A 23,052-nucleotide genomic window follows, 5' to 3' on the forward strand; every position below is an offset into this window, starting at 1 on the left:
GCTGAGGTGGTTCGGGCATCTGGTAAGGATGCCCACTGGGCGCCTCCCTTGGGAGGTTTTTCAGGCGCGTCCAGTGGGGAGGAGACCTCGGGGAAGACCCAGGACTAGGTGGAGAGATTATATCTCAACACTGGCCTGGGAACGCCTCGGGATCCCCCCGTCAGAGCTGGTCAATGTGGCCCGGGAAAGGGAAGTCTGGGGCCCCCTGCTTGAGCTGCTCCCCCCGCGACCCGACCCCGGATAAGCGGATGACGATGAGTGATGAGTGAGTGAATTCTGTAAAACATGCTACTAAGTCTCTGTTGATCAATCTGAATCACAGAATTATTCAAACAAGAGGTTCTGGCTGATTCCGCTTTGAATTCAATGTGGATAATAATATAATTTCTGTCAAGATGTTTAAGTACATCAGGTTGTTTGGGACATTATATAATTTGATTCTGGTCATGGTCAACAGACTGACAGCCACACCCTATCTTCAAGTATGTCTCATATGCAGTAAATGAGTGAAAATAAAAATTGTATCATAAAAGACTATAAAGAAACTGAGAGGCAGAGTAGAGTGCACAAACAACAAGAACAGAAAAACATAAAATACATCCCTGAGTGTACTTTTAGTAACTGTGGCACTGAGATGGTGCTTTTGAAATATTTGCAGCTACATTAAACACTTAGCATGGACACAAAGGGCCACAGTAGTCTGAGTGGTTTGTAATCTGTGATATTTATTTGGAATAATTTTTCAAAATGAACAGGGCTCGTTGACTGGTGAGTTATATCTGAAGCGAAGGCTTCTCTCTAGTGGACAGATTGTGAAAGTGCAGTAGACCAACCGGTTATTTAAAGCTCAGCTTGAAGCCCTTGTCTGTGATCTCCTAACCTCGATTAGTGGGTTTGTGTGGAACCGTCAGTCATGTGAACTGACACAAAGAGCAGCTGCTCTTCTCATTTTACTGCTGACGATGCTTTTTTGTGATTGCTTCCTCAGCACTTTCACAACCTCTCTGCTTCCTCACTGTTTTAAGAACATGTGGGTGAAAACTATTCATTCATTTTAATAATTTAAACATTGTGTTCTACAAGACCCAGTTTTTAAAAAACTTCACAATCTTACTACGGATATATGCACATTACAAAACACGACCCAAAGTTTATGTAGGACTATAAGGAAGACAATGCTGAATTATGATCCAGCCAATGTGGGGAATTATGTATTAATCATTTTGGTGACTTGTTTTAAGTGCTCATTGTGAACAGGTTCAGTTATTGAGGACACGACAAGGAGCAGAAGATATCATGAGTTACAGTGGATCTGGCCCCATCATTTCAGACGACAGCATCTCGTGATCTGGGTTCACTTCAGCTTTCGAGAACAGAACAGGTAATTGTTGGAAAGAATAGTGAAGGGAGCTTATCACTGTGGGATGTTAACAAGCCACATCATCTCCTCCTCAGTTTTTTATCTTCTTCGAGTCCTTCGTCACAATCTCGGTCAGATCGTCTTCTGTATCATTTCCCCCTGAAAGCACGAAGACATAAAAAATCCGTTCAGTCAATGTGTGGCTAATACATGAGGTTCTTCCCCACTTTTTATATCTTTTATTTATTATATATATTTTATTTAGATATGTTTATGTCTAAATAAATGTTACTTTGTATACATACTAGAAAAAGGGAGTAAATAAGAAGTAGATAGTGAGTAAATATATATTGCTTCTTATTATTGCTTTTCTTATGTGTGTTGTATTTATTGAGTTTGTATGTTTTTATTATTCTATGTTCATTGTATGCACCAATAACCAGAGCAAATTCCTCGTAGGTGTAAACCTACTTGGCAATAAATACATTCTGATTCTGATTCTGATTCTGATTTCTGCTGTACAGTTTTCATGCCGGTGAACTCAAGCCTTATATATACTTACTGAAGCACCTCTGGAAGCTATCTGATCTCCACAGCAACCCGTAAGATAAAGCAAACACCAGCAGGATGCCAAAAAAGCCCCCGATGGTGCAGCCGATGAGAACGGCATAGCTTGTGCCATTATCTAGGAGAGAAGGCAGAAGGACTCAGTGAAGGAAGGACAAAGGCAAAGGAGATAGGGAAAATAACTAGCAAAAAAAATAATGAAGAAGAGTTCTTTTCTCAGAGAGGGGGGGACTTATACATTAACTATAATTTCCACTTTCCCACAGCATAAAATAATCAAAACCAAACTTTCTGGACAAATTTAGACTTTCAGTGTGATAAGATCTTGGAGATTTTGTTCATGTGTACTGTTCACAGTCTATTTGAACTTTATGGACATGCTGATGGAATTACAAATCAGATTTGATTTAATTGATGCCACATTCACTGTTTCATGGCCTTGCATGAAATGAACCAAAGGCAATGCTTTGGTTTCAAGACATTGCCTTTTGTGCATCTAGTTTTTTATAACTATATGACTTGAATTATTTAACGTGAACGAGACAGAAGACTTTTCACCATAAACATGAAGGACAGCGGCCAGAGAGTCAGGATCTGCTGACTGCTTACACACGACCCGTGTGCCGTTGTCAGAGAAAGAGGTTCCCCTGAGGGCCCACACAGCCAGTGATTCTCCATCTTTCACATCACAGCTTCCATAGAGGGCCTGCAGGGGGGGATGAGATAGAGATAGAGAGAGAGTGAGAGAGAGAGAGAGAGAGATTTGATTTTTGAAACCTTTATTTTCAAAATTAAAACACAACTACTGTCAAGGTTTCAACGGATCTGTACAGTTTCAGCACAATACTAAAACCTACCTAGAAAGTAATATTAAAAATTAAAACATCATCAACCACAGAACATACTACATCATTAAAACACCACTGTTTGATGAAGCCATCCATGTCCTTCATCTCTTTAAAAAACCTAAAATCTACCCACACTCTTGCTTTCAGCAGCGAGATAAAAACAGGAAGAGCTTCTTGTCCTGTCCTGTCCTCCACTCTGTTCTTCCTGCTGCTGTAAACTGACATTTTTGCTTCTCCTACGATCCAATTTAAAAGTTTCCATTTGCACTCATTCGTTTTCCTATACCCTACTCCTAAAATGAAGACACTCTTAGACCATGTCTCACCAAACTGTTTAAAAACCTTTTGTAGTGTATTAAAAAGGAAACAGAGTCTTTCGCAATCATAAAAAGCATGGAACACTGTCTCTTCTTCTCCACAAAACGAGCAATTGTTCATGACTGTTGGGTTGATGATGGATATAAAACTGTTAACCGGCTCCGTGTAAAATCCTTCACTGCAGGTCCCCAGTCCTCTTTCTTAAAGGCGGTTTGTATAAAACCCTCCACACCGGTTTGTCATTGATGTCCAGATCCAGTCTCCTCCTCCACACCGTGTCAGGCCTCACATCCAGCTTGCTTCTGTTCAAGGTTAAAACACAGCATTCATACATGGCTCTCCCTTTTGCTGTGTACAGGTCCACTTGCTTCCAGTCTGTTTTATTTAAAAAAGGTCCTGAGAGCCCATCCAGATTCGGGTTAAAACCTAGCTCCGGAAAGGGGTCGCTGTTGTCAGGGGTTTCCGCTCCATCAGAATAATCCTTCAGCATTTCGACCTCCTCGTCCGTGAGTCTTTTAATCCATTCGTTTAAAATCCGTTCTGTCTGTCGCCTGGACCTCTGCCCGATGAGGGTCGCCACCGCCGGGATGTTTTTTAGTCCAGGACCCGCTGCATCGACGATAGTCCTCAGGGTCACAGCTCCGGCGGTGCACAGCATGCTGGTGAGGCCTGGTGTGGAGCTGCTCTGGACATCCAGCCTGGCTCCGTTGATCAGCGGCTCTTCTAACAGCCAGTGTAGAGAGTTTGTATGTTCCAGCCTTCTCCATTTAAACAGACTCCATGTCTTAAAAAGTGACTGATAAAAAGTAGATAATCCATACATGTTAAAAAGCTTAAAATCCATTAAGAACAGTTGCATGTCTAAAACCAGCCCAGTTGTCTCCCTCAGGATGCTGCTTGTCACTCGTCTCCAAACAACATCCTGTGGACCTAAAAGATACTTTTGTAAAAACTGTAATCTAAAAGTGGATATTCTACTCTGAATGTGCACCAACCCTTGCCCCCCCCTCCTCCTTTGGTAAAAACAACACACACTGGGGCACCCAGTGCAACCTGTCCCAAAAGAAGTCTGTTAAAATGGCTTGTAGTTTCATTACTAAGCCTTTCGGTGGTTCCATGCAGGCCAGTCGATGCCACAGAGCAGAAGCCACCAGGTTATTTAAAATCAATGTTCTCCCTCTGTAGGATAATTGTGGCTTCAGCCATTTCCACTTGCTGAGCCTCCCTTTCATTTTCTCAGCCACTCCCTCCCAGTTCTTCTGGACCATGGACTCATTGCCTAAATAAACCCCGAGGTATTTGAGACCGTCTCTCCTCCATGTTAACCCCCCCGGAAGACTTGGTAGACCCCCTTCCCACCTTCCAACTGCCAGCGCCTCACTTTTCCCCCAGTTCACCCTGGCAGCTGACATTGTTTTAAAATCATCGACAATTTTTCCAAGTTCCTGGACGTCTTCCTGATTCCTTACAAAAACGATAATGTCGTCCGCATATGCTGATAAAATGTGACTTTTTTTAAAATCACTTAAAATCAACCCTTCAATATTTGCTCTTATCTTCTTTAGCATAGGTTCAATAGAAAGTGCGTATAACATCCCTGAGAGCGAGCAGCCCTGTCTCACCCCCCTGTATACTTTAAAAGGTGCACTCAGGCCTCCATTGATCTTCAGTACACTCTCAATTTCCTGATACAGAACCTTGATCATAGCTATGAGACAAGGGCTGAGGCCAAACCTCTCCAGAGTCTTCCAGAGGTAAAGGTGCTCAACCCGGTCAAAAGCCTTTTCCTGGTCCAGAGAAATCAGACCAGTTTTTATGCCTAAAGAACTAGAGAAGTCCACAATATCGCGAATCAAGGACACGTTGTCCAGGATAGACCTACCAGGCACACAGTAAGTCTGGTCCTGGTGTATCACTTCCTCCATCACCTCCCTCAGACGGTTTGCCAGCGCTTTGGACAGGATCTTATAATCAGTACATAGCAGCGACACCGGACGCCAGTTCTTGATCTCCTGAAGGTCTCCTTTCTTTGGCAGGAGAGTTATCACTGCCCTCCTGCAGCTTATCGGCAGCACCAAGTCTCTAAAACTCTCGTTAAAAACAGTTAAAAGATCTTCCCCCATCTCGCTCCAGAACTCCTTAAAAAACTCGACTGGAATGCCGTCGATGCCCGGGGCCTTCCCCCCCGCCATGCTCTGCAGGGCCGTGTAGAGTTCCTGCATCGACAGGGGGCCGTCCAACCCAGCGTTCATGTCTTGGGGGACTTTGGGCAGCTCTCCACAGAAGGAGTCAAACAGGCCATTGTTCTCAGTGTATTCAGTCTTGTACAGGTCCTTATAAAAACTCACGGCTCTCTTCCGGATATCCTTGCTGTCGCTGAGTTCTTCTCCTTCAGGAGATCGAAGAGTGTGGATGATTCTGCTTTGTCCATTCTTCTTCTCCAGTCCAAAGAAGAATTTAGTCGGTGCATCCATAAGCGCTGCCGTCTGGAACCGTGACCTAACCAGCGCCCCCTGGGCCTTCATGCCAAGTAGGTCTGTAAGAGCAGATTTTTTAGACTTGAGATCTTTAATATGATCTCGATTTCCAGTGGAATCTATTAAATTCAGCACCACCACAATTTCCGACTCTAGATCCTCCATAGATCTGGTTATGTCTCTTGTAACATTGAGGGTATACTGTTGACAGAGCTGCTTTATCTCAACCTTACCACAGTCCCACCACAGCTTTAAAGAAATAAAATCATTCTTTCTTTCTTTAAAACCGCTCCAAAAAAACTTAAAAACATCCTTAAAATGTGCATCACATAAAAGAGACGTGTTAAAATGCCAGTAGGCGCTTCTAGACTTGAGCTTTGAAATAAAAACGTTGCACACAACCAGCGCGTGATCTGTAAAACCAACTGGGAGTATGCTGCACTTTCTGAAGATGCTAAAATTGTGTTTAAAACAATAAAACCGGTCCAACCTCGCCATGGAAATGAGATTCCCTCTGCAATGAGTCCAGGTGTACTGCCTCTTACTATCATTCATCCTTCTCCACACATCACACAGCTCATGAGCCTGCAGCAGCTGCCTCAGTGCACTCTGTGAAGCTCTGTGGGGCTCCAGGTGGTTCCGGTCTAAAACATCATCTTCTGTACAATTAAAATCACCTCCTAGAAATAAAAACTCATCAACTTTTACTCTGCTTAATGCCATGTCTAAAACCCTTAAAAAACAGACTCTGTCAGGTCCTGAGACCGGAGCATACACATTCATAAAAACAAAATAAAACTCCTCGACCTTTGCCCTCACCACCAGGAGTCTGCCCTCCACCACCTCCTCCACTTCTAAAGACTCCGGTGCGAAGCTCCTGGAGAAGATGATGCCCACCCCCCCACTGGTTGTGCTTAGGTGGCTCAGGACCACCTGCCCCTCCCACTCTCTTTTCCAGTCGTTCTCATTATTAATGTCACTATGTGTTTCTTGTAAGAACATCACTTCAGTCCCTTTCAGTTGTATTTGCTGGATCATCAGAGACCTCTTCACAGCGTCTCTGGCTCCGTTAACATTCAAAGAACTGATGTTTAAAAGACTCATAATGAAAAATATAAAAAACCCACAAAAAAACAGGACTGATTTGTAATCAGGATGCACTTTATTCATCATCATCATCATCATTGTTTTTATCCTGTCTAATTTTCTGAACAATTTTCTTGAGTCTGTATATCTCCTGGTCAGTGAAACCTCCTCTGCCTTTGCTGCTCATGTGCAGCCGGGCAGAGTTTGAAAACTGCTCTTTATCAGAGAAATAATCCTCCAATTTCAAACCCTTCATGTTCTTTGTTTTCTGGAGAAACACTTTCATCTTCCCCGCACTGTAGCTTCTTGAGCTCTTCTGGCTTCCTGTCTTGAAGTCGGAGGATTCACTGTCAGCAGAGTCGGTCTCCATGTTAGACTCAGACTCTCCTGCTCCTCTCCCTCCTTTCTTCACTGTCCCTTTCTTAGCTTTTGAGGTTCCACTGTCGCTCCTGGTTTTTCTTTTAAGACGAGGAACTTTAAGCGCCTCCTCGTCCCTCTCCATGTCAATATCACTGACTCGGCCTGTCTCCTCCTGTCTTTCCTCACTCACCTGATTTGCCTGTTGGACCACCTCTGTCCCCTCTTGTCTTTCCTTGCTCACCTGCTCTGCCTGTTGTACCACCTCTGTCCCCTCTTGTCTTTCCTTGCTCACCTGCTCTGCCTGTTGGACCACCTCTGTCCCCTCTTGTCTTTCCTTGCTCACCTGCTCTGCCTGTTGGACAACCTCTGTCCCCTCTTGTCCTTCCTCACTCACCGGAACCTCCTTCGGGATCCCCCCTGTCCCTTCTTCATTCAACTGACCCTCCTTTGGGATCTCCCCTGTCCCCTCCTCATTTGCCTGAACCTCCTGTTGGACTCCACTTGTCCCCTCCTGTCTCTCCTCACTCATCTGACGCTCCTGCTGAACCCCCCCTGTCCCCTCTTGTTGCTCCTGAGTGTCAGCTGTTTTATTTCTCTGAGGACACCCTTTAGCTTGGTGTCCTTCTTTTCCACAGCTGAAACACTTTGTGTTATTTGAAGACACAAATATGACATAATCAAACTCCTCCACCCTTATCTTGAACACCAGGTTCAGATCCTCAGTCCTGTTATTAAGAATCATAAAGAGATGTCTTCTGTGGGACACCACGTGTTTTAACAGCGGGGACTTGCATCCTGAGGACACTTTCTTAATCTGAGACACGATCTTACCGTGTCTCGCTAATTCTCTCAACAACGTCTCATCTCTTATGAACGGAGGGACGTTGGACAGAGTCACTTTTACCGCCGGTGTGGCGAGAGGCAGAACAGACACGAAGGTATCGTTCACTTCAATCCCGTTCGCCACCACCGTGTTCACCTTCTCTACACTGTCCAGAAAAATGACAACCGCGTTGTTCATCCTCGCAGCGGACTTCACGCTGCTGTTGCCGACTACCCGCCCCACGGCCAGACTACACTCCTCCACGGAGCACGGGAAAGCCGTAGCGATCTTAATGCCGTGCTTCCGGGTTAACCTGGCGAGGTCCATGGCGTTTAGCACGCCGGCCCGCGGCCGACTGCAAACACTCACACACACACACACACCACCTAACACCTCCTCCGTGTACACCGTAACACCACCAACACTATAACCAACAATACACTATATAACTATAATCAGAATTATCAATAAAGAGATCAAAATCGCACAAACCGCTCATTTACCGCCACCGCTCTCAACTCGCACGCACTACACCACCACACTCAGAGAGAGAGAGAGAGAGAGAGAGTATATTTACATCAAGGACTGAACATATTGACCTACATATCACAAGACATACTGCAATCTTTTGCTTACGTGCAGCCCAAATATATTATTTATATATTGTTAGTATAACACTGGCCCTACAGTGATACGTTGTTTTTCAGCTTAACCTAAGCAGCACTTGTGTCTGCTTGACGCTCTGTTGTTTCCTTAAAACAACATCCTCGATGTGTCAGGAGAGAAGAGAGAAGATTGGAATCCTGAGTGCAGACTCATCTTGGTAGGAAATCTTACAAAAATAAAAACATTTACAGTGAGCTAATAACACCTTCCAACTCAATAAAATAAGATGGTGTTATTGAGGGACAGCTGGGATCAAGGATTTTTGTAAATTGAGGGCTGTAAAGGGGCCAAATTTAGACAACTGCTGGGGCCTGTGCCCCCCTGGCCCTGGATGCGCCCCTGTTGCTAAAGACAACATGAAGTGAGATGTGTGGAGTAAACAGCGGGGCACACAGTGACTACCTCACCTGGGGGATATCTTCCAGATGGCCATTAGGGCACATGAGAGTGTAGTTGCCGTGACTGCTATATAAGGTGAACGAGAGACTGGGAGAAGCTTCCGGGACGCCACAGCTAAACACTGCCGGCTCTCCCACTGCCACTGTGACATCAGCTGGGCGTGTGCTGTAACTGAGAGGTGCTGGGCTGGGTGTTGAAGGGCTGCTGGTGGTAGTTGTGGTGTTTTGAGCTGAAACAGTGGTGACATGCAAGTGATGCATGTGTTAGAGAGAGGGATGAAGAGAACAAATGAGAAACATGCAAATTATTGACTAAAATCTATATTCAAACAATAAATGTATATTTAGTGTCTGGTGTAAAGTCGGGTGTACAATTACCTCTGCCAAGGAGATAATGTTTGAACCCCTGTCAGAATGTTTTTTGTTTGTTTGCTTGTTGGTTTGATTGTAAGTAGGATTACACAAAAGCGACTAACTCTTGCACGACACACTGTGCATAGCTTTCCTCCGATTGTGGTTGATGTGAAACCTGACACATTTTAATGTGTCATGAACATTTGTCTATTCTTAAATATGTGCAGTTGGTGGATTTCCAAAGAATGAGGAAGTGTTAACAAATCTTAAGTAACTAAAATTCCACTAACGTCTTGAAGACTACAAAATGGATTAAAGTTTGGGTGAGAGGAAACTTTTCTCTTGCTGTACCATTTAATTTCCCTGATGGGATTTTACACCTCATTCTCACGCTGCACTGTCCATTGGTGTGACTGGAATAAATCTTCTTCTTTGAAATCATTACCTGCGGAGGGCGTGGGGGTTTGGAGCAGAGCCAGAAGCAGCAAGAAGATATGAGAAACTTTCCATGTTGTCATCATCGCTCTGTTCCTCCTCTTCTCCATTCTACTTGACACACAGTCTCTCTTATTCCATAGATTAAACTGCAAAGGTTCACCGGACATCCCTTACATACAACACATAATAACACATGATTCCGTGTGTCCCAGAGGACAGACAAACAGTCAAATGCCTGTTTAGCTGTATTGCAGTCTAGCTGATTTACAATACAATGATTTTAAACGTGTTGTAAAATCAAGCTTTTATTTTACATCATTTGATAATAATCAGATATGCTCCTCCCTTCAAGAAACCGCGTATCTTCTATATAAAACTACTGATTCTATGCCCGGTTGTCTTTTAAGTACGTTATACATTCCCAGCACGATAATTACTAAACTTACTAATGTCACACGTCAGTTCAGAGTGTGAAACAAAAGCCAGCAATCGTATTTTGTTTACTTTGCAGCAATAATTTCTCAATTTCAACTTTGAAATAAGTGTTCTGAAAATCTGACCAACCATAACCATCCCTCTCAAGTCTGAAAGGGTTTTTGTTAATGTAAGAAATCAAGTAAAATGGAAAAAAACCTAGCTCAAAATGCACAGAATGAGCATCAAAACGTATGGATCCTTATCACTAACTGCCAAATGAAGTGAAACTTCCTCAGCAGGTTGGCAAGCAGCTTCCTTACTTGTTTATAGACAATTCCCCATTTTTGTAAGCTTTCTCTTTTCGCAAAACTTCTATAAACGGCCAAGGCGAGTATACAGACTTCCCTATATATCCTTAGAATTTTAGTGTCTCCATGAAAAACTACCCTGTCCTCACCTCTGTCTGCATCACTCCATCCTCCCAGTCAAATAAGGTAGAAAACAACAAGGCTCCTGAGAGAATATAGACATCTTCCTGCTTTACGAGCCAGATGCCTTACAATGAGAAACAGGTTGAGCAGGCTCAACATGAGCCATTAATAGCTGGTCCTCAAAGCAATACAGGCACATACACAAAACACAAAAAAACACAGAGGTTTGTGCAGCTATCCTTATGAGGACTTCATGTTGGCTTCCATTTGTTGTGAAAGACCGAACCAAATCCTGATTCTGACCTTAACCAAGACTTAACCCCAACCTTAACCTAATCCAAACTCCGATTGGACCCCTCACCTTAAAAAAAAGGTTTAGAAATAAGGTGAAACTCATTAGGACCGGGTTCAGGACTACACAATGACGTAAACTGGTCCTGACACACTCCTTTGGTCTCCATTAATTTACTACCTCTCTGTATTAGATGACAGAGATTTATTCACTTGGGCAACACACTTTTACTTTTAAATAAGTAGATTAACATGCTTACATCAAATCAGATATTGCATCACTTTCCACTGCACACTTGTGCTTGTTCAATTATAGTGTGTTGTTTAGTGTTACATATTGAGACCATGAATTATATGAAGCTGAAAGAGAACATGTCGACATGTCTATGAGCCCATCCATGCTAGCAGGTCTGGGAGGTCGTACTTTGGCACAGGGGAGCTTTGAGCTAAATGCAGCAATCCTTCTGAAGTAAATTTCATGTCTGTACTTTTTCTACATTGGAGTCTTTACTTCTTCCTGTGAAAAAAAAAATGTGTGACTCATCTCACACTCAGTCTTACATATATTGACAGCAACACGCTCGTGCCTCAGGGACTCTATTCTGAGTCGATCTCAACTTTGAAATTAGCGGAGCTCTGAGTCGTTCCGTCTCCTCGTCCCCCCCTTTCTGATTTATTCTGTTCACTGTCTGTCTCCCCGAGATGGAGAGGATAACCACGGTTCTGGTGCTTCTGATCATGAAGGAAGGTAAGGTATATTTTTTCATTGTTTCTTAATCATTCATGTCATAGTACTGTTATAAAAAATAGTTTTTACTTAACAGGGTAACCAGTAAATCAGAGCTGAGGGGAAATACAATAATTTGCTGAGTTGTACTTAAGCAAAGGACGATCTGTTAAAACCATATAATGTTTGTAAAGATGGGAGACATGGCAGCCCAACAAAAGTGAAACCAAAGCATCTCTCATGGCAGCAGTGTAGATCATAAACCCTGCTTGCTGTTGTTGAAAGGGACAGGGACCAACTAACAAATTGAACTACACGTCAAATGCATTTTTTCAAAGATTATCACATTGATATTTGCTCAAGCGTTAGAGGAGGATACCTCACAACCACAGCTTTATCCCCACATTAGTATTTTCACACAATGACGACGTCGGTATCTGGGATGTTTGTCTTGAATTCTGGAAAGTGGGAGGAAGTGAAGACGTAAGTTAAAATTGAGATGCACCGCCTGACAAATACAAAATGAATCATAGTAATGATGTTGAAGTAAAATGTTAACAGATTTGAAACCACTTCCTTGAACAAAGTATTTTGTATTTCGTTCCAATTTGCTCAAATTATTGTCATTTCTTCTTCTTTTTAAATCTGCATGTAAATCATCAATACCAAATACTTAACATTTCATAGCATGACTCGTGCTTTGTGCAGGAACTGGGACTTCTTACCACAAAGTGACTTTTGAAAATCCAGATCCTTGTGCGTTGAAGGGATCGTCGGTGGAGTTCAAATGCTCATACAGTTTCAATGAGGGGGAAACTGTTCTACAGACTCGATGGTACAAAGGAGACTTTTTGGGGGAAATCTGGACACGTGTCATGCTGTCAGATCTTCCTTCATATGACAATCGCACTGAATATCTTGGTGACCGCAAGCACGACTGCAGCATTGCAATCCATGATGTGCAGGAAAATGACACTGGACATTACTACTTCAGGTTTGATACAGAGAAGATTGGATACCGTAGCAAGAAATCAGTGCAACTGTCTGTCACAGGTAAAATCATTTCAAATTAAATGTTATTCTTCATGTGCATCATCTTACAGCTTTTCTACATATCATCTTCTCTGTTTATTCCACTGATTGATGTATAGAGCTTAGTGCCAGCGTGTACCCAGACAGAGTGAGAGCGGGAGAAGACGTCAATCTTGAATGTAGAACATCCTGCCAGCAACTTCCCAGCATAATGTGGTTCAAAGATGGATGCCCCGTAGCCAAACCAGTTTTTCAGGCTCAGGCAGAGGATTCAGGAAATTATTCCTGTGCTATTGAAGGACAAGAATCATATAAATCGGACCCTGTGACTCTAATTGTCCAGTGTAAGTAATGCATTACGACATTGTGAGTTGAGTGTTACTTGAAGATGTTTGTGGTGATATCCAGAGTTCGACCCCTGGTTTTAAAGACTACAATTTATTAAGTAAGAAAATAATAATTTTAGCACAGGTGATGCTCAGTTCAAAGCTCTACATTTTTTTCCGTACAAACAAATCCACTTGGTCTGTTGGGAAACGCTATAGACCAGGGGTCTCCTTTAAAACCGTTGCGTACGCACAAAACGGGGCCTGAAACGTGCGTACTCCACTTCTCACGCAAACGTCGGGAAGTGGCTGAAGGGTAGAGTCATATCTATGGGTAGAGTGGTCGTCCTCCAACCTGAAGGCCGGCAGTCCGATCCCCAGTCTGACCTATCTGCATGCAGAAGTGTCCTTGGGCAAGATGCTGAACCCTGAATGGCCCCTCATAGAATAGCTAAGCGCTGCGAATAGATCAGGCAATAGATGCACTGTATGAATGTGTGTGTGGATGGGTGAATATGTGTGTGAATGGGTGAATGTAGAACTGTACTGTAAAGCGCTTTGAGTGGTCATAAAGACTAACAAAGCGCTATATAAATACAAACCCAAAGCCATTTATAAAAAAACTAACCTGACGGGAAAATCAGGGTATTTCTACGCAAACTCTGACCCATTCGTACGAACGTTTATGAGACGGGAAAGTGGCAACACAGACGTGAAGTGTTGAACTGAAGCCAGATTATTGATCCAATTCATAATTCACATTAAAACCAACAGCTCAGTTTCGCTTGCACGACATATGTGCTCCACACAAGCCTTTTAATTTAAATATATGTAAGCTATTTTGTGTAGTGACTTTTATTTTGAAGAGGGGTTTTCCCGGAAGTGTGTTCGGTGAGTGTGTTGGATATGTGACGAGTTATTAAACGGGTGCTGTGTCCCGAATGGATGAACTTCTTCTGTCTTCTTTCGGTGCATTCAACACAACTAAAACGCTCGGCTACATTGGTGGCAGCGGTGGGATTTTGCCCACTCCAAACCCATCGGAAGATAAGTGCAAGGTGAAGACGAATGAAGCAGCTCATAAAGTTTAGCGAGTTAGCTAAAGTTAGCCACAGCTAATTGACGTACCGCTAAAGTTGTGGACGGATATTCTGTGCCGTGTTGCACGGGTAAAATCCAGCGCTCTCCCTCACTACAGCAAAGAGAGTGTTAGAATTGAAAGAACGTCATCGTATATTAAGATGTGGAGTGGTGACACAGACCCACTGGACTACAAGATGCCGTACGGAGAGAGATCCATTGCGAGCAACGTGAGGATCGAGCTCCCGCTGCCCTTCACTGGGGGGGAAAAGGAAAGTTTCCCTGCTGGGCTCGACAGTTTGAGGTGGCCGTGCAGGCTCTGGTGTCCGGCACGGGGGGCGACTATGAGTATGAACTTGTCCGGATTTTACCAACCCGCCTGGCCAGAGCTGCGTTTCTCCTGTGGGATAGCCTGCCGAAGACCGTCCAAACTGACTATTCTGCTGTAAAGGAGAAGTTACAAGAGGCGTTTGGACAAAGGCATTTTCTGGATCGCTTCAGAGCAAATCTCTCCGCGCGTCCTCGTGCTTTAGGTGAGAGCTTGGAGGTATATGCAGCAGACATAAGCAAACTGGTCCATGAAGCATTCCCAGGTTATGGGGATGTTGCTCAAAGAGAGGAAAAATTCCGCCGATTTTTACATGGCCTTGACCCCTCTCTTAGAGCTAAATGTCATGAGCAGGGGGCTACTGATTTAGAAGAAGCTCTGGTTATCGCAGGTCGGTGTGAAATGGCTAGAGAAACCTTAAAGATGGACTATGGCAATCCTCATACAAGCCAGCCAGCAGTAAACAGTGTTTCAACATCCATGGTGGGTTCCATTTCTGATGGAGGGAGTTTTTTCAAAGCCATAGATCGACTCAATGAGGAAATGAGGGAAATGAGGATGGACATGAGACAAATGGCAGATGAGAATAAACGATTGAGATCCATAGAGAGTCGTAGTGAATGGAAAAATTCTCCTTCGGCGCATGGAGGTCATTGCCAGTGTGACTGTGGTAATTATGGCTGCCAATCTCGTCGCCCACAGGGGGAGCGAGGAGGACGCTCCCCGGACCGTGGCTGGCGTGAACGGGAAACCGAGGGTGGCTCCAGAGAGAGACAGTTTTACCGGGGCCCGGAACATAACCGAGCCCCCTCCCCAAACTGGAGGGGTCCAAGACCTGCCAGGGGACCCATTTATGATGAACCGCAGAGACAGCGGGGTGTACGGTTTCTCTCCCCCAAAAGAGAAGACTCAGCCAGGCAGTCGGGAAAAGAGATGTAGCTGATGTTGCGGCCCAGACACCAGCTACAACACGTATGGGTCATTGGAAGGAGAAGAGCACCTCATATGTGAAAGGTTGCATTGAAGGGACTGAAGTCAACATCCTAGTGGATTCTGGGGCAACAGAGTCATTCATCAGTGCTGATTTCCGCATGTCTGTCCCCGCGCTGCGCAGACGACCCCTGAACCCTGATCTCATTGCTGCACGTGCGGTGAATGGCCAGATGCTCGACACTTTGGGCACTGTAACTGCCACTCTACGCTTGGGTAATGAGTCCTGGCAACATGTTTTCTATGTGCTTAGGGGATCTACACAAGCAGTACTGCTGGGTTTGGACTTTCTTGTTCTGAATCACGCTCTGTTGGATTTTGCCCATGGCCGACTGCAGTTGTGGGACACAGTTACTCCACTTTTAAGTGACAAAGACTTGGTTCCTGTGTGCTGTAATGTCACAGTGTCCACTGCCCTGGACTTACCTCCCCTCAGTGAAATGATTGTTCCTGTAAGTGTATCTCCAGCTGGGCCCACTGACCAGCTCCCAGACTTTGTGGGATATTTAACTCCCAATCTCCAGCAGAATAGTGAGTTTGTCGTGGCTCACACTGTGACACTAGTGAAAAATGGAGTTACAACGGCCCGTGTTTTGAACCCTACAGACAGGGTTATTGTGCTCAGAGAAGGCATGCATTTGGGGGAGTTTTTGTCGGTCGATGAATCTGAGTTAGTACTACTCCCTCAAACCCCAGCGGCGACGGTCTCCACCATCTCATCCACGGATGAGCCGTTATTGTCTCTGAGGGAATCCCCAACTAATCAGCATGAGAGGGCACAGTTGAGGGAGCTGCTGGAGGAATATAGGCAAATATTTAGTACATCAGAGGGGGTGAAGGGCAAATGCAAGCTCATTGAACATCATATCAAAACCGGTGATCATCCACCTCAGCGACAGCCAGCATATCGCACCTCACCAGACAAGAGGGAAGAGATAGACAGGCAGGTGTCGGCTCTGTTAGCTGATGGGGTGATAGAGGAGAGTTGCAGCCCCTGGGCCTCACCTGTCGTTTTGGTGAAGAAAAAGAATGGAGAGTGGAGGTTTTGTATCGACTATCGCCGCTTAAACAGTGTAACAGTGAAAGACTGCCACCCCCTCCCCAGGGTGGATGACACATTAGATGCATTAGCAGGGTCCGTTTGGTTTAGTACGTTGGACTTTTCTAATGGCTACTGGCAGGTTGATGTCGCTGAAGATGACAGGGAAAAAACCGCTTTCACAACGGGGAGGGGCCTCTACCAGTGGCGTTCGATGCCCATGGGTCTCACCAACTCGCCTGCAACATTTCAACGCATGATGGAGCTCGTGCTTAGAGGGCTCCCATGGCAGGTGTGTATGGTGTATCTCGATGATGTGCTCATATACAGCCCCACCTTTGAGGAACATCTCTCTAGCCTGCGGGAGGTTTTCTCCAGGATTCAGGCGGCGGGTCTTAGGTTGAATTCTAAGAAATGCCATCTGGCTCAGGATCACGTGGTGTTCCTGGGGCATGTTGTGTCTTGCCGTGGCCTGCAGCCAGACCCACGAAACACAGACAAGGTCAGAACATGGCCTACTCCACGGAATCCAACTGAAGTGAGGGCATTTGTGGGACTTTGCTCTTACTATAGACGCTTTGTCAGGGACTTTGCCCAGCGTGCGGCTCCATTGCACCGCCTCACATGTAAAGACACACCTTTCCAATGGACAGCGGAGTGTGATGCAGCCTTTGTGTATCTTAAAGGGGTGCTCTCATCTGCTCCGGTGGTCACCATGCCTGATTTCAACTGCCCCTTTAAAGTGTATACTGATGCCTCTATGGACGCTGTGGGGGCCATATTGGCACAGGACAGGGATGGATTGGAGAGAGTGGTAGTGTATGCTAGTCAGTCACTCACTACCACCGAAAGACGCTGGTCCACTTTTGACAAGGAACTGTGGGCTGTAGTTTGGGGCGTACGGCAGTTCAGACACTACATTGGATCGGCTGCCTTCACTATCATAACTGATCATAAACCTCTGTTGGGCCTCCGAGGCATGTCAATTGATCATGACCCCACAGGGAAAAGAGCAAGATGGATACTGGAACTGGATCCTCTCAACTGGGCCATACAGCACAAGGATGGAAAACGGCATACTAATGCGGATGCTCTATCACGGCGACCTCCGGATCCTGATCCTGACACAATGAGGGACACCATGGGGGACACATCTGGCCAAGTGAATGTCGTGGACTCTGACAGGGAGTTGAGTGATCCCAGGATTGGCAGTTCGCAGTCTCAATCACAGTTGCGAACCCCCCAGAGTCTTAGTTCCTCCACAAGGGGGCAGCATGAGGACATGGACTGTGAGTCAGATGACTTTTCCTTTATTCATTCACTTTCCCAGGATGATACTGAGATTAAGCTGCGGCAGAAGGATGATCCCGACATTAGTGTAGTTTTGGACTGGATTGAGTTGAAAGGGTCTCGACCTCCGCGGTGGCAGATGAAAGGGAGCTCTCGGTGGCTTCGTAAACTATGGACTGAATATCCTCGTCTTTCTGTGGTGAATGGTGTGCTCTGTCGGTCAGTGAATTCTTCTCTCACAGGGGACGCTCAGTATCAGGTGGTTGTGCCCTCCTCGTTTATCCCTGATATATTGCAGCACCTTCATGGAGGCCCTGCATCAGCACATTTTTCTGCAGAGCGGGTGTGGGAAAGAGCGAGGAAATCGTGTTACTGGCCCTGCATGTTTAAAGATGTTAGGCAGTGGTGTGAGCAGTGCGTCCCCTGTCAGACCCGCAGGGCCCCTGTCCCTAAACATCGGGCACCAATGGGGGGGTCCCAGGCTACTCATCCGTTTCAGAGAGTGGCCATGGACATTTTGGAACTACCAGTGACATCTAAGGGAAACAGATATGTGTTGGTTGTGGAGGACTATTTTACCAAGTTTGTGAACCTGTATGATCTTCCTAATCAAACCGCTCAATCAGTTGCAAAGTGTGTGTTTGAGGGTTATGTGTTGGTTCATGGTGTTCCAGAGATAATTCACAGTGATCAGGGTCGGCAATTCGAGGGGGAAATTGTTCAGAGTCTGTGTCAGCTTATGAAGATTAAGAAAACGCGCACCACGCCATATAATCCAAAATCAGATGGGATGGTGGAACGTTTTAATCGGACACTCATTGATCAGTTAGCTAGATCATTGCTGGCCTGTGGAGGTGAGTGGGATGACTATCTACAACATGTTGCATTTGCCTATAACACCTCAGTGCATGCTAGTACAGGTTACACGCCTTACTACCTGACTCATGGGCGGGAAGCTCGTGTCCCGGTGGATGTGTTAGTATCCCCTCAGGCGGTGCGTTTGGACTTGAATTTGTCTCACGCTGATTTCGTAGCCTCTCTGGTGGGGAGGCTGGAAACTGCTTTCGGCAGCGCCAGGCAGTTTAGTATCAGTGCTCACGAGACACAGAAACTTTATTATGATGTGACTGTTCGTCATCGGCCATATGCAGTGGGAGATTTGGTGTGGCTGCACAATCCTACGGAGGACCGTGTGAAGCTGGCTCCCCATTGGAAGGGCCCCTACAAGGTACTGGCTGTGATGGACTCTAATGGGGAAAGTGGGCTGACCTATCACATTGACTGCCCGTTCAATCCTGGACAAGGGCGGGTGGTTCATTATGACAGACTCAAGACTTACACTCTACCTCTGCCGATGGGTTCTGGGTGTAGTCCCCCAGCATCTCCTCTTCGTGCTCCTTCACTACGGGATGAGGGGTCACCTGAAGGAGGCTGTGGTGTTGAGGAGCCGCTGGTGGATGGTGTCGCCAGCCCGAGAGAGCCTCACCAAATGGTGTCCCGTTCTGGGAGAGCTGTAAGACAGCCTGTTCATTTCAAAGACTATGTTGTGTAGATATATCTGATCTGGTTGACGGTTGTGGTCAGGGTGGTTTATGGTTCGTGGTATTTGGTGTATGTTATATATGTTTTTTTTTTTTTTTTTCTTTTGTATGTTTCTATGTATATGTGTATATGTGTATCTCTTTCTTCTGTGGCTGTTATTATTTGTGTTGTGTTCTGATACTGTCTCTGTTGGAAACGGGGACGTTTCTTTTGTTAGGGGGGAGGTATGTAAGCTATTTTGTGTAGTGACTTTTATTTTGAAGAGGGGTTTTCCCGGAAGTGTGTTCGGTGAGTGTGTTGGATATGTGACGAGTTATTAAACGGGTGCTGTGTCCCGAATGGATGAACTTCTTCTGTCTTCTTTCGGTGCATTCAACACAACTAAAACGCTCGGCTACATATATATAAAACAACTTGCACGCTCAGATTAGATTTAACAGCGGAGTTACGGAGCCGAGTCATTAATAGTTTTTAATCATATCTTCTAATGCTGTGCGTGTCTCATCAAATCACTGCAGTGAACGGGACAGAGCCATCAGGCGCACAGAGCGCAGATTGCGCAGAGCGCGCAGAGAGCGCAGAGGAGATCACTTGAAGACGTTTTCCAAACAATATCCCAGAGTGGAGGTTAGGATCATCCAGTGATGTGAGGGAATCGGTCCGATGCTCTAAATAAATAAATACTGCCGTGACAGTGGTGCGGGGTTCTGCGTGATGTGTGCATGCGAATGGAAGGACGAGGAGGAAGCGAGGGTTCAGTGATTTCTTATCTCACACATTGTGTTATCCACAGCAGCTGCAGAGTATCAGTGTATTTTTTCTATTAGTGACATCACTGCTGTCCCATAAAGTCGCTCTTCACCTCCTCCTCAATAACAAACACCTCGATGTCAGTGTCAGAAAGTTTCACTTCCTCTTCACAGCGCTTGATGCCGTGCCTCCGTCAGGACTCACGGTGGAAACCCATTGGTCAGCAGCATAATTTGATATTCATGCCGTGCTTTGCATTGACCATTTATGGTTGAAAGTGGGAGTGTGGAAGGTGGATTTGGAGTCAGAACCACGTACGAACGTTTCCAGGTGGACCGTTCTATCTAAACACCAAGCAGGTATACAAACAAAAACCATGGGGAACGTAAATAAGAAACATAATACCATATATTACATATGAAACGCAATTTAACTCTCTCTCCAAATATATACTGTAATCATGTTACTTATTATATACACTAATAAACATTAATTCTAAGATACTATCACACAAATTAATATGCAATCGATATTAGTATGAATATAAGAATATAATAATAACTGTAAAATAGTAATTTAAGTAAAGTCTGCTGTTACTATGGTTTCAGTATCAATCTTATCATCAAAATCTCAGCTCAAATTTGGCCTATCGTAAAATGGCAAATTAGGTTTTGATCTTTGTTTATCTTGCAGATGCTCCATTGAATGTGTCAATTAAGATGAGCCCTCCTGGTCTCATTGTAGAGGGCAGCAATGTGAGTCTGACCTGCAGCGACACAGCTAACCTTGCAGCAGGTAACTACACCTGGTACAAAGATGTTTCCAGCTCCATGCTCCAGGTGGGCTCAGGACAGGTGCTGTCTCTTCCCTCTGTGAACGTTTCCCACTCTGGACTCTACCTTTGCCGGGTCAGGAACGGTGTGGGGGAAGGCAACTCAATGGGTGTGCTGCTGACGGTGTATGAAACAGACAGTGAGTATGCAGGGAGGCTAAAGCTCATGGTTTATTGATGGTTACAGTCATGAGCTGCATGAGACATTGTCCACTGAGGAACAATAGCTTTAATGTTGCAGACTAACCCTGATTGGGAGGATAATTGTAGGATGAGGTTGACAATGTTGAAACTTAAATATCAAACAAATCTGGATGACGACCAGCGTGTTAAAATTGCCTGAATTTAGAAAAAATACTATCAAACTGAAATTTAATCAAACAACTACTCGGTTTTTCGTATTTGCTAAACGTGCTGCTCCTCACTCAATTTATTTTTCTGCCTCCAACAGTTCACCATTTAATCCTCCGTGTTGGTTTTGGATTCAAAGTTGTCATTGTGCTGTTGCTTACAATGATAATTATCTGGGCTTGGTAAGTAAAACACACATCTCCCTTTCTAGTTTTTATTTCCACATATAAAAGAATAAAGAAATGCAATACATAATTTCTGATGGAACGTGAACGTGAAAATTTCCTAAAACCCCCCCAGGATCTTGAAAAGTGGCATTCTTATAGCAGAAAATCACAGGAAATAGGAAACAACATTGAATATGCAGATTATGTATCCCACCTTTAATTTTTTGTGAATTTCATTTCAAATAGTTCAAATGTTTTGTCTTCTTTCATTTTTCAAGTAAAAAGACGCGGGCATCTCCAGTGGATAAAGAGGTAAGGAGGAGCCTGCTTTGTTTAAATGGATCAACTACAGATTGTCACAAAAGGTGTAATATTGTTCTGATTGTGTTTCAGGAGCACAGCCATGTCAACAATGTCAATGGGTGAAAAAATTTCTGGTTAAAGAAACTACATAAGCTGAAGTGAACAGATAACGGCATTACCTGTTATCATCCCTGATTTGTACTTACTCACCTTTGTGTTAATTGTTGTGGTAACAACTTTATTCTTTATTTTATAGTGTTTCATGTCATTATGCTTTATTAATTCCATTGTTTATGGTGTGAATGAAGTGATGGTGAGGGTTCAAAACTGGTACAGCACATTGTAACCACAAACAAACCAGGATATGCTGCCCCCTTGAGTCTAAAATACACACCTACAATATGTTTGGAAAATAATAAACGACTTCAGAGGCTATCAACAGTCCTAAGGTTAATTTATTATGTCCACCAAGGAAGTTATGTTTTCACTCCTGTCTGTCTGTTTGTGGGTTGTTATTTTTTTTGTTGGTCAGAAAGATCTCCACAAAACATGTTGAAAGGATGTAGAACAGGTCAGGGAAGAAGCCTTTACTTTTTGGATCATAGGGAAGATCAAGGATTCTTTTTTTCCTTCCCTTTATTCCTATTAAAATGTATTTTCCCGAGTCAAACATATAAAAAAAACAATTCTGGCTATTGTTATATAGTTTTAATATCTAATAATGCTCCTGTTTGGCACATTGTCATGACTTTTGTAAAATGTTGTACTATGCATCATGTTTACCGTTCTTTAATCGGTTAGTGACAATAATATGTAAAACATTTTTCATTAAAGTTGGTATCACCCTTCACACTAAGTGCTATGGATTATGAGTTGTAAAATTAGAAGCTAAGTTATTTATTATTAGGTTTAATTATGTATGTACGTAGAATTAGTGAAACTGCAGCGAAATGTGCAGCACTGATGAACTGTTCTCAACCAGTGCGAAATGAAACAAAAAAAAGGCCCATGAAACTGATGTAAAACTGTCTCTTTAAATATTGGTGAACTTGAACTACCTTGTTTACTGGCTGATCTTTAAAAATAGAAGTTGTACACGTCACTCGACTCAACTTTTCTCAGTTTGACTTCAGCCAACTAATGAGAGGAGAAGCTGACATGATGTAAATGGACGTCAGAGTCACTGTCCTCCTGGTTCTCAGCCTCCTTCACTTCTCATGGGGCTCTGGTCAGTGTCTGTTGCTGCCTTATCACAGTGAAGAGTTTACGCAAACCCGCAGAAATGTGACACAGTATGAACTGCTGACAGCTTTTAATTGGATCAATGTGACTGCATTTCCCATCATCTGCTTCTTATAAAAGCTGCTGCAGGATTTTTTCTTTCTGGACACTGCTTTTACGGGACTTTGTGCAACGTTGTTAAAATCCAGTAAAGGATCGGTTCTTTCAGGTCCAAGTTAT

At 44.2% G+C, this 23,052-nt stretch overlaps 2 protein-coding genes across 3 annotated transcripts; one reads left to right on the top strand and one right to left on the bottom strand.

The window, feature by feature from the left end:
* Positions 1-695: 695 nt before the first annotated feature.
* LOC133965165 (uncharacterized) lies at positions 696-10,654 on the bottom strand. The gene is made up of 6 exons (XM_062399581.1): positions 10,570-10,654; positions 9,703-9,864; positions 8,913-9,133; positions 2,486-2,633; positions 1,923-2,045; positions 696-1,519 (listed from the first exon to the last, which is right to left on the bottom strand). Exons 2-6 carry the CDS (start codon positions 9,860-9,862, stop codon positions 1,452-1,454), a joined length of 720 nt encoding a protein of 239 aa, XP_062255565.1. The 5' UTR covers positions 9,863-9,864; positions 10,570-10,654; the 3' UTR covers positions 696-1,451.
* A 685-nt stretch (positions 10,655-11,339) lies between these two features.
* LOC133965167 (B-cell receptor CD22-like) lies at positions 11,340-22,026 on the top strand. Of its 2 annotated transcripts, none has more exons than XM_062399585.1 (7): positions 11,340-11,582; positions 12,270-12,614; positions 12,713-12,937; positions 20,632-20,910; positions 21,222-21,303; positions 21,567-21,600; positions 21,685-22,026. In XM_062399585.1, the coding sequence occupies exons 1-7, from the start codon at positions 11,537-11,539 to the stop codon at positions 21,712-21,714; spliced, it is 1,041 nt and encodes a 346-aa protein (XP_062255569.1). In that variant the 5' UTR covers positions 11,340-11,536; the 3' UTR covers positions 21,715-22,026. The 2 variants fall into 2 exon arrangements, with proteins under 2 accessions (XP_062255569.1, XP_062255568.1); XM_062399584.1 differs by having other exon boundaries at positions 11,342-11,582; positions 21,682-22,026.
* Positions 22,027-23,052: the final 1,026 nt, after the last annotated feature.

This window comes from Platichthys flesus, chromosome 11 (assembly GCF_949316205.1).
Source record: "Platichthys flesus chromosome 11, fPlaFle2.1, whole genome shotgun sequence".
NCBI classification, from domain to species: Eukaryota; Metazoa; Chordata; class Actinopteri; order Pleuronectiformes; family Pleuronectidae; genus Platichthys; species Platichthys flesus.